At 39.2% G+C, this 12,207-nt stretch overlaps 1 protein-coding gene across 2 annotated transcripts in view; it reads left to right on the forward strand.

The window, feature by feature from the left end:
• Positions 1–12,207, forward strand: part of NNT (nicotinamide nucleotide transhydrogenase) — a gene marked incomplete at both ends in the record, with an annotated part of 102,878 nt that overhangs the window by 43,044 nt on the left and 47,627 nt on the right. The window contains 7 exons of one of the 2 annotated variants that reach the window (XM_080704795.1): positions 208–341; positions 843–1,034; positions 2,164–2,317; positions 5,647–5,808; positions 6,833–6,943; positions 8,220–8,365; positions 10,059–10,254. In XM_080704795.1, the coding sequence (XP_080560921.1) occupies positions 208–341; positions 843–1,034; positions 2,164–2,317; positions 5,647–5,808; positions 6,833–6,943; positions 8,220–8,365; positions 10,059–10,254 (1,095 nt within the window). The remainder of the gene's footprint in view (positions 1–207; positions 342–842; positions 1,035–2,163; positions 2,318–5,646; positions 5,809–6,832; positions 6,944–8,219; positions 8,366–10,058; positions 10,255–12,207) is intronic. The other variant, XM_080704796.1, reaches the window with a different exon arrangement.

Genomic DNA, 12,207 nt, shown 5'->3' on the forward strand with positions numbered 1-12,207 from the left:
AGCTGGCCTTGTAGCTCACACACCTATTTTGTCTTTCCTTGAAGAGAATGCTCAGTCTTACTTGTGTTATGGTCTTTAGTACTCTCTTGGAAAGAAGTAAAATTTCAGATGTTAAATTCCCAAATGCCCAGAGACTACTGTAACCATTAGAAAACAAGGCCTTAATAATGATAATGTAATCTGTACTGTTTTCTTTGATTTTATCAGGTAAAAAAGCTCCTGTTTTATTTAGTAAAGAAATGATTGAGTCAATGAAGGAAGGTTCAGTTGTTGTGGATTTAGCTGCTGAGGCTGGCGGAAACTTTGAAACCACTAAGCCAGGAGAACTTTACATTCATAAGGTATAGCAAAAAAAAAAAAAAGCATTTTTTGCCTATGAATGAATTCTGCTATCTCAGTGATTTATGGGTTCCCTCCTACCACCACAGTACTAGGGATCTAACCCAAGGCCTTGTGCATGCTAGGCAGGCGCTCTACCACTGAGCAACACCCCCAGCCCGCTGCGAGGGGCTCTTTATTCTTTTAAGTATATAGATAAAATGAATTCTGAAACTTTTTATAATTAAAAATAGACACTGATAAATTTCCATTTGAAATATGTTTTTATGTTTTTGTGTATACATATATATGTAGACATAATTTCTAAACTAAATGTTGATTGTGGATGAGAATTGTCCTAGAAAGCATGTGATCATAAGGTAATTTAAGTTTTCTTTCTTTTTTTAATTTAAAATTTTTTTTTATTGGTGCATTGTAGTCATACATCTTAATGGGATACAAGATGGTGGAGACATACATGGACACATCACCCAAATAGCCTTTATATATGTTTTGTCATTCAGGGGGTTACGCACATAGGCTACACAGATCTTCCCAGCCGGATGGCCACTCAGGCCAGCACCTTGTATTCCAACAACATCACCAAACTCCTGAAGGCCATCAGCCCCGACAAAGATAATTTTTATTTTGAAGTGAAAGATGACTTTGACTTTGGCACAATGGGTCATGTCATTAGAGGAACTGTAGTGATGAAGGTAAGTAAAGACATCTCTTGCTGTTTCCCTGGTACTGGGAATTGAACCTGGAGCACTCTACCACCAACCTACATCTCTAGCACCTTTTAGTTTTTGCTTTAAGATGGGGTCTCATTAAGTTGTTCTGGCTAGTCCTGAACTTTTGATTCTCCTGTCCTAGCCTTCAGAGTTGCTAGAATTATCGGTGTGTGCTACTGCACCCAGTTCTTCTGTTTTTAATGTTAATTTGTTTTAGATTAATTTAAAAATCCTATTTTCAAATAGAGATATATTCTAATAAAACATTGATATACAAGGATTGTGCTAATAAAATTATTTAAAGATGAAGAATGACTGCCGGGTGTGGTGGGGCACGCTTGTAATCCCCATGCTTGGGAGGTGGAGACAGGAGGATCACACAAGTTAGAAGCCAGCCGCGCTGGCTTAAGAGACCCTGTTTCCAAAAAAAAAAAAAGTATAAAAAATAGGTCTGGGAGTGTAGCCCGGAGGTAGAAGGGCTTCCAGCAACCCCAGTAAAACAAACAAACAAACAAAAAAATGAGTTAAAGAAAAATACTTCAAAGACAGAAGTGCACATGACTTGCCAAAAGATATATATTCCTTTGAAAACTAGAATCAAACAAATTGAATAAAACAAAAACTTTCTCCTCACTCATCTGCTCTTAAGGCTTTGATCTTAATTTTTTGTAGATGTCCTAGACATTTACAAAATCTATATCAATGGGTATGTAACATAAACACATTAAATTTTTGTGTATATGCTATAAATTATATAAACTTATATATTCACATAAAACTGTATTTAAAAGAACAGCTAGTTTTGTCAGCAGTGAGCTATCTTCTGTGAAGGATTTTGATACATTGATTTGACTTTTTTATATATATTTTTTTGTTCTGTGAGGCTGGGGACTGAACTGAAGGACATTCTACCTCTTAGCTACACCTCCAACCCTCTTTCATTTTTTATTTGGAAACAGGGTCCCACTAGGTTGCTGAGAGCCTCGCTAAGTTGCCGAGGCTGATTTTGCACTTGTGATCCTCTCAAGTAGTAAGATCACAGGCATGTGTCACCCCTGGTTTGGTTTGACTTTTTGGAAAAATAAAAATGCTATTTTTTAATCTCTGTTAGGATGGTGAAGTGATTTTCCCAGCTCCCACACCAAAAAATATTCCTCAAGGTGCCCCAGTAAAACAGAAGACAGTGGCTGAGCTGGAGGCCGAGAAGGCCGCCACAGTGACGCCCCTCAGGAAGACGATGACAACGGCTTCCGCATATACAGCAGGTGAGTGTCAGACGCACCAGGACTGAGTCCTGACTCTGTGCATTTCGTACTTAATTTTTAGTTGCTAAAATTAGTAATTGCAGTGCTGTTATTCTTGTTTCGATTCCATTGACAATTGGGGCTGATAGACCCTATTTCTCTATTTTTTTTTGTGGTACTGGGGATTTGTGGGTACAGGGACATTCTACCTGGGTTCTACCTTTTATTTTGAAACAGGGTTTCACTAAGTTGCTGAGGCTGGCCTTGAACTTATGGTCAAGGCCTCCTGTCCCAGCCTCCCAACTATTGGAATTACAGTGTGTGCCACCATGCCTTACTTGATCTGATTATTTTTTTTTGCCTGTACTTGTCCCTCCCTGTGGAAGTGGGGACTGCACTGATTGACTCCCCCAGGGGGCACAGGCACCATGCTAAATACTGGAGTGAAGGCCTGGGAAATAATCTACAAGCTAGTAACTCTTAATAGCTTGAAATACGGTCTTTTGTATTTTTGTTAAAGTCAAGTGTTTTGAGTAGTAATGAAGAATAGATTGTGTTGGTGTTAAGCGTATGTAAATGTAGGTAAGGTTTGTTTTTGGTGCCTGTAGAAATTAATGATTATCTGTATAGTCGGATAAGCTGGTGAACCAAATATTTGCCTTGAAGAATACACAGTACAATAAAAGGTATAACCTTTGAACATTCAACTACTGTTCTGAGTTTCTCATAAAGAATTCAACGTTTAGCCAGTTGTGGCGGTGCACACTTGTAATCCCAGTACCTGGGAGGCTGAGACAGGAGGATCGTGGGCTTTCCGCCAGCCTCAGCTACTTAGGCCCTTTGCAACTTAGTGAGACCCTGTTTCAAAATAAAGAATAAAAATTAGGGCTGGGGGTGTAGCTCGGAGATAAAATGCCCCTGGGTTCAGTCTCCAGTACTGCAAAAGCAAACAAACAAACAAACAAACAAACAACCCAAAAAACTCAACCTTTTTATTTTGGTCCCTTTCTTCACAATTTAACATATGTTCTTTGTTTTTAAAGTCATCTTGTTTAAACACTAAAGAATTATTGCAAAATAGCGACAAATATTCATTCTGGCTCTGCATCATCAGAGGCTGAAGTATGGATATTTGATGTAAAATTGGTTTATCTCTGATAAAATGTGTTTAAAAAGTTTAGATCTACTTAGAGCCAAATAGAAACAAAACAAAAGCAAACTATAAAGAACCGAGGACCAGCACAGGCACACAGAATTCTTGTCGCTTCAGCGTTCTTCAAATTCCCATGTGAGTCCAGATGTTTTAAAGCTAAATATGTAACTCTCCTTGAATAAAGAGCAAGTCTCAGCAAAACGATGGGGATGATTTCTGGTTGTGAACATTGTGACTAGGAAGGGCAGTGTCCCTACTTGCACTTGCTTGTTAAAAAAAAAAAAAAGGAAGGAAAGTAGATTATTGTATTGTACGTGGAGTGTTTTCTGAGGATTGTCAATGTCTATTTCTCTATGAGATTCCAAGAAAATGTAGCAACATATGGATGATGATTCATTTTTCTAGCCTTCTATTATAATTGTTGAGTCAACTTTCCTACAGATTATTAAATTTATTAAGTCATTGATAAGAAAACCTTCACAGGTGTGATGTGACTTGTATCTCTGATGTCGATTAGGATAACTTAGTGTTTCCTGACTAATGTGGTCAGAAGTCTAGCAAGAGTTTAGTAAGTGCCAGGCACTGTGCTAAATACCCCACATGCCTCAGCTCATTTATTCCTTAAAAGAATTCAGTGAAGTGGCGATATTATCATATTCTTTTCCAGATGAAGACAGAAATGGTTAGTAATTTTATGGATGAGGACACGGAAGGACAGGGAGGCAAAGTAACTTGCTTGAGATCACACAGCCAGTTTTCAGTGGAATGAGGATTTGAACCTGACTTAAGAAAACATGACTAGCTACACCCTGAGTAGCTAAACTTCCAGCTACTTTTATATTTTGTTTTAAAACAGGGTCTTGCTAAGTTGCTGAGGCTGGCCTTGAACCTGCAATCCTCTGGTCCTGGACTCCCAAGTACTAGAATTATGGGTGTGTGTCACCATGCTTGCTTGGCCCTTTCTGATTTTTTTTTTTTTAAACTGGAAAGTAAAACGTTTTATCTGACTCTTTCCAGATGGTTAGCAGGCTACATGTGAGAGTAAAACTACTATCAACATGTAGTTCTTCCAGCTCTGTCACTTTTAAAGAAATAGTCCTTAGCAAGGAAAAACGGCCCCTTATTCGGGAAAGTTAAAAATTCCAGCTCCCGGGAACCCACTGTCTTTCTGTTTTCACTGACCACTAGGTAACCCTTTCTCCCACCGCACAATAGTCCACATGTTTGTTATTAAGGAAGGCGATAATTAAAGATGTATGTTCGGAGCTGACTGTTTTTATTCTGCACATTCTTAATTTAATTTGTATTTTTTTTCTTTTCTTTGTAAAATCCTGTTTGCTGACTTGGTGTTGAGGCTGGAGCTGACTGCCCTGGCCAGCAGTCCAGTCCAGAGTCAGGAGCAATTGCAAAACTTCTGTCCCGGGTGGGTGGAAGCCATATGTTTTGGGGAGGGGCTGGGGTGGATGGAATACTTCCTTCTCTTTTCAAACCCCGATTCCTTAGCCAAATCTGAGAGTAACATGAAATTGGCCTCATAAAAGACCTGTCTTATAAAGGTTATGTCTTGCCCAAGCAGAAAATGCTCTGTACCTCCTCTATGATATTTTAATTCTGGAATAAAAATGCTTGTTCAAACACATGTGGCATTGCCAATGAACTTTAAAACGGGGAAGAGGACAAACCTACGCAGAGGAAAATGTGCAGATTGTCATTAAGGTGACTCAGAAATATCAGTAGATCTTTACAGTTTGTGGGGAAGAGGGGTCGGAAAGTTGGGTTTTGTCCATCTTGTCTCCCTGGCTCCCCTCCTTCTCAACTGCCAAATGTCTAAAAGGTCTGCTTGTTGCTGGCGAGGAGAGGAATTGTCATTCTCACGTTTGGTTTGAGTGGCGGTGTGTGCATGAGGTTTTATTTATTTTATTTTATTTTTTTGTGGTACTGGGGGTAGAACCCAGGGGCTTTTCTACCTCAGGGGTATATTCTCAGACCTATTTTATACTTTATTTGGAAACCAGGTCTCACTAAGTTGCTGAGAGCCTCACTTAGTAGCTGAGGCTGGCTTCGAACCTGTGCGATCCTCCTGTCTCAGCCTCCCAAGCGTGGGGATTACAAGTGTGCGCCACCACGCCCGGCGTGTGCACACTTTTAATCGTAGGTGATTGGAAGTCATTCTACATTCTTCATTCTCTTTCCCTAGGTCTCACTGGGATGCTGGGTCTGGGCATCGTGGCGCCCAATCTCGCCTTTTCTCAGATGGTGACCACTTTTGGCCTGGCTGGCATCGTGGGGTACCACACTGTCTGGGGTGTGACTCCTGCTCTGCACTCACCCCTGATGTCTGTGACTAACGCAATCTCAGGTTCGTTCCCTCATGTGCATCTCTCTCCTTAGGTTTCCACAGCCTCTCGGCTCTGCTTGCTTTCCTCGAGGTTCATGAAGCCTGTGTTTTCAAGTTGTTCCCCTGGTGTCCGAGTTAGCTGTGGCGACTTAGAGGCTCCCAGAGGGGTAGTAGGCAGTGAAGCAAAAGGCTGGAGAGCCTGTCAGCCCTTCAGACAGCTCCCTTTTCAAGAAGTGCTGGTCCGCTGGTATTTCTTTCAATTATGATTTCGTTTAAGGAAAAGGTTCTGCCTATGCAATTTGAAAGGTGCTGTTTCAAAGAATTAGTGGCAGCATCTTTCTGGGGCTCTTCTCCAGTCACCTAGACATTCAGTCTGGCAAGGCATCCATTCACAGTGAAGCTGAGGGGACAGGAACCAGCTAGCGGTGGGCAGCACCACGCCTTTCCCCTTGGTAGTCCAAACAGCTGCCCGGGAGCAGCTTTTGGATCCCTGGCGATGGCTCCAACAGAAGAAAATGAGACCAATACTGGGCAGGCAGCAGGGCCCACAGGTACCTCTTCCGCTACTGCCATTGGCAGAGATTCCAGGATATGTGCAGGGAGCACATCTAGTTTCAAGGAGCACTGTACTCAGCAAAGCCCAGTGCTCTGGCATCCCATCGGGTAGCAGAGTTCATGACTAGTCCCTTCCATTCCAGTTGCCAATATCTACCTGTGGACACTTTTCCTTATAAGCAATGTCTACTCAGTTGTTGTTTTCTATTTTTACTGGGAACAGAGAGAAAGTTAAAGGAAGGTCAGATTCTTATGCAAAAGGAGGAAAGGTTTTGGGAGCCTGCCAACAATCTTGCTTCGAGAAAGCTGTGACTTTGTCCATAGTCCTCATCAGGAAAATTGGTTGTATCATTCAACAAAGGCACAAGAATGATGTCTTGTTTTTGATACTGAGAGCGATCTTCTTTCTAAATCAGTGGATGAGAGGGCCTTCCACTGGGGCGTTTGATTTGGATGTCACTACAGCTGCCACAATGATGTGTCTTTCCAGGTCTCACAGCAGTTGGTGGGCTGGCGCTGATGGGAGGACATTTGTATCCTTCCACAACTTCTCAGGGTCTTGCTGCTCTGGCTACATTCATATCCTCAGTCAACATCGCAGGTACGACAAGCAGAGATATGATGCAAAAGTACAAAGATCAAAGAACCCAAAGCCCTATTTTTAATGGAGCCATAGGATGCAAATATAAGCCAGAATAAAGTATGCTTTATGATTTTAAGAATTTTTTCCTTTTTCTTGGCATTGAGGATTGAGTCTCTAAGCTATACCCCCAGCCATATTTTATTTATTTATTTATTTAATTTTGGAACACAAGTCTCACCAAGTTACCATACACTGGCCTTGAACCTGCATTCCTCCTCGCCCTGATTTTAACAATTTATTTTTTATGTATTTTTTTGGAGGTACTGGGGGTGGAACCCAGGGGTTTTTCTACCTCCAGGCTATACTCCAGACCTATTTTATACTTTATTTGGAAACAGGGTCTCACTAAGTTGCAGACAGCCTCACTGAGTAGCCGAGGCTGGTTTCAAACCTGTGCGATCCTCCTGTCTCAGCCTCCCAAGCACTGGGATTACAAGCGTGCGCCACCACACCCGGCTTAATTTTAACAATTTATTTATACCGTTAAAAATACTCCATTCAGACCATAAATGCTCTTTGTCAAGGAAAATTAATTATTTTGTCCATCTGTGACTGCTAGAAGCTTTATTGATAAAAAAGCTACTTCCCCCATACCCAAAACAAACAGGAAGATATCTTGCTGCAAGTTAACTTCAAAGTTATCTGATGCATTGTTTTTCAGTTATGATGACTTAGAACTATCACCATAACATCTACAAATGAGTGTAATTTTAGATAAAATATTAGTCTTTTGCCTTATTGCAGCCAGTGTTTGTTCCTCTAAACTAAAAGCCTAGCACGTCATTGATGAGTGAGATGCATTTGATGCTATTTTGTAGCTAACATTCTTTAATGTGTCCAAGAAACCTGGTGACTGTTAGTACGGTATTTTACCTCCTTTATCACTTATCCTCATTTAACAAGGAGAATAACCTCTTAGAAAAACATACTGACCTTTCATCTTTTGCATTTCCAAGCTTTTGAATGGCTATTTACATTTAGTCATGCAGAAATAGTTGCTTTTGCATTTCAATACCAAGTTTTCTTTCTGAATATATTTGGTATTTTTTGTCTTCCTCTATTTGAACTGACTTGACTAATAGGATGACTTTTAATATTCTAAAATGTTACTTATATTTAACCCCCCCCAGAAATATAAAATGGAAAAATTGTAGCACTCTAAAAAATAAATCACTCTGCTCAATGAGCTGAATGAGATACTCTTTCTGCTTTATGTCTTCATTGATTTGATAAGGTGGCTTTCTGGTGACTCAGAGAATGCTGGACATGTTCAAGCGTCCCACGGATCCCCCAGAATACAATTACCTGTATCTGCTTCCTGCTGGCACCTTTGTGGGTGGATATTTAGCTGCACTCTACAGTGGTTATAACATTGAACAAGTAAGAGGCCTTTTGAATGTTTCTATTATTACCACTGTAATATTTAAATATTATTATTACCCAAACTCAAACTATGAAGAATATACAGACTTGAAGCAAATATAATGATTCTCTGGGAACGTTTTGGTTGATCAGAGTATTCCTACTAGGGAATTGGAAGTAGGACTCTGGATTCTAGAGACAGATTTGCTGCTAATGTTGTTGCTCTGTTTGTTCCTAAGTCAGCCTCCTTCCCTCTCCTCTTCCTCCTCCTCCTCCTCCTCCTCTCCCTCCCTTCCTTCCTTCCTTCCTTCCTTCCTTCCTTCCTTCTTTCCTTCTGCTATTGGGAATTTTAACCCAGGGGTATTCTACCTCCCAACTATATCCTAGTCCTATTTTATTTTTTATTTGGAAACTGGGCTTCGATGTGTTGCTGAGAGCTTCACTAAGTTGCTGAGGCTCGCTGTGAGCCTGTGATCCTCCTGTCTCAGTCTCCCAAGTGCTAAGTTTTTCACGTGTTAAAAAAGCTGTGAAGTTATCCTTACTTTTTTTTTTAATGTATCTGGCTGGATTGTGTCAAGGATACAATGAAAACAATCAGTAATAATTTTAAGATTTTATTAAGTACTATTAAGCCATCCTATTTTCTTTTTTTCCACTATAAACTTAGCATATCATCTCATTACTAAGAGATGTTATACCAATTCATTTTAAAAAGATGATATAACAATTGATATTGAATAGTAAAAGGAAAATAATCAAGTTGAACTTTTTTTGTGGTACTGAGGATTGAGCACCGGGGCATTCTACCTCCTGTCTACACCCTCCAGCCCTATTTTTCTTCTTTATTTTGAAACAAGGTCTCACTAAGTTGCTAAGGCTGGCTTTGAACCTGTGATCTTCCTGTCTCAGCCTCACAAGTACTGGGATTACAAGCGTTCATCACCATGCCCAGCTTCAAGTTGAACTTTGAAAGCTCTCGGCCAAAATACAATACAAACTGAACTTTGATTTGAATTCTTTCTTTTCCATTTATTTTCAATGACTGTCACTGATTGCAATATCAATAAAGACAGAAAAAGCAAAAAGTCTCTCCAAATTACTTCTGTGTTTCCAACATGCCATATTCACTGAATGAAAAAAAAAATATTTGAGAAGAGTTGAAGCAGTGAGTCAGAGAGACCTGCGTCTGAATTCCATCTCTGCCATTTACTGATCCTTTGGCCTCGGAGAAATTATGTAATTTCTCTAAGCTTCAATCTTTTCTTTTGTAAAGTGAAGATAGTTCTTTCCTCATACATCCCTCACAAGGCCAAGTCACAGTGTAATTAAAGCATATCCGCAGTTCCTGCACTTATGACCTTGGATTGGCTCTTTTATAGCATTTGGTCAGGTTTAGTATTTTTAGATCCAACCGTAACTCTATTTAAATTTAGGTACTTTTATATGTATATGTGCATGATAACCAATCCAGAAGAAACCAGCTTACATAAATGGCATAAGGGCAAAAACAACTTAAAGTATTTAATATGTTAATATTCCTAATAGGTAGAAAAACGGACGGAACTATTAAAAGAGCTCAGATTTGTTTCTCTATGATCTGAACTTAAATTGCCCATAGAGGATCATGTGTCCACTAGAGAAGTCCTCTCTCAGCTAATAGACTGAAGGTTTTAATGATTTCTCTCTCCCCCCCCCCTTTTTTTTTTTAAAGATGATGTACTTGGGCTCCGGCTTGTGCTGTGTTGGGGCCCTGGCTGGCCTTTCCACCCAGGGAACAGCTCGTCTTGGCAACGCCTTGGGCATGATCGGGGTAGCTGGAGGCCTGGCAGCCACCCTCGGGGGACTAAAACCAAATCCAGAATTGTTAGCTCAGATGTCTGGAGCAATGGCTTTGGGCGGTACGATTGGTAAGCACTTTGGGCTTTTGCCTTCAATGTGAACCCATGTCCTATATGTCCCTTCATATGAACCCATGTCAAATACCTGAAGACAGGTAGGCTCAGAGAGTTAAGGGTCATGTATTGCTTAATGATGTGAATACATTTTGAAGATGTGTCTTTAGGTGAGTTCATCCTTGTGCAAACATCATAGAGTATACTTCTACAACCCTAGATCACATAGCCTATTATACCCTGAAATATATGGTATAGCCTTATTGCTCCTAGGCAACAAATCGGTAGAGCACATTATTGTATAGAATATGTATGCAATTATAACACGATGGTAAGTATTTGTATATCTTAACATAGGAAAGGTACCATAAAAATTCTAAAAAATAGGAATTTTTCATTTCCATTATACCCTATAGGACCAAAGTCTATATATGTTTCTTCATTGAAGTGTTCTATGGTACATGACTGTATTTTGTTGGGAGTAAGACTTTTTCCTATCAATTCAGTTTTTAAATATACATTTCTGTTTCAGCCTATATTGATGAATTAAGTTGCCTTGATGGAAATTGCTTCAATAAATTTTATCATATTTATCAAATTGGTATAATTCTCACTAAAAACAGAGTAAAAGTTTTACCTAAGTCAAAAGAGAGGGAAAACCCAAACCCAGGCAAACAAAAAAGATCTCTAGGCTCATTTTTCCTTTTCTTTCCTGACAGTGTCTAGTTGGCTGACAGTAGACTGGGGGATTGGAATCTTACGTATATACCATATATAGGCTTATATTTTGTTGTTGTTATAAATCACAATAGAAAATTCTGCTTCATAGACCCGTTAAAAACTTGAAAAACAAAGCTGGGCGTGGTGGCACACAGTTGTAATCCCTATGCTTGGGAGGCTGAGACAGGAGGATCCCACAGGTTGGAAGCCAGCCTCAGCTATTTAGTGAGGCTCTCAGCAACTTAGTGAGACCCTGTTTCCAAGTAAAATATAAAATAGGTCTGGGAGTGTAGCCCGGAGGTAGAAAGCCTCTGGGTTCCACCCCCAATACCACCACTAAAACCAAAACAAAACAAAACAAAAATCTTGAAAAACACACATGCAAGGAAAAAAAACTATTGTTAATTTTGTTCAATGCTGTGCTGGGGCTACTGTTAAATTTTCAGGAATGTTGTGAGCTGTTTTTGAAGCAGACATAATTAAAAATATATTTATATCTCTTATATGTGTATGGTAGAAATACTATATAGTGTTGGCTTCCATACATTTATTCTCAATTCCACATTCAGTGTTATCACATTGGTGGCTATAATTGTCCTTACCAAAAAAAAATTTACACCATGGAAATAACCACATACTACAAATTTGGGCTTGATGTATTATTTTGTTTATTGTCCAGATCTAAGAAAGTGATGGAAAGATGTTAATAATGCAGCTTAAGTTTAAAATATGTTGTGATGACAGCCATTGCATTGTGAGTAGTATAACATTTTGAACTAATAGTCTTCCAGTATTTGTTAGTTATCAGATTCAGAGAAATTACTCATATGGTTGGCAAATGAGTAAATTTATCCCATACATCTTACACATACATGATACAAACATAGTGTTTTACTTTCATCATAATTATTAATGTAAACAAAATATTAACATATTTATGTGGTGAGTAAGCTCATTCATCACTTGCAAACATTAGAGGTTGGCTGCAGGAACAAAATTTGTCAAAAATCAAGAAAAGCATTCTATGACAATCAATTACCTATATAAAACCTGGAATAAAGAATGTTGTGTATTTTATTTTAGAATAAAAGTTGTGTGCTATATACCCTTTTTTAATGGTTTTATTGGTGTATTGTAATTATACGTCATAGTGAATTTCAAAGTGATACAAACATATATGTACACAGGTATTGGCGTGTTTCCTTCTAGATCTCACCCAGCTACCAACCTCTTCCCATACATATTAGT

Source organism: Muscardinus avellanarius, assembly GCF_963383645.1.
Source record: "Muscardinus avellanarius genome assembly, chromosome: 1".
NCBI lineage: Eukaryota > Metazoa > Chordata > Mammalia > Rodentia > Gliridae > Muscardinus > Muscardinus avellanarius.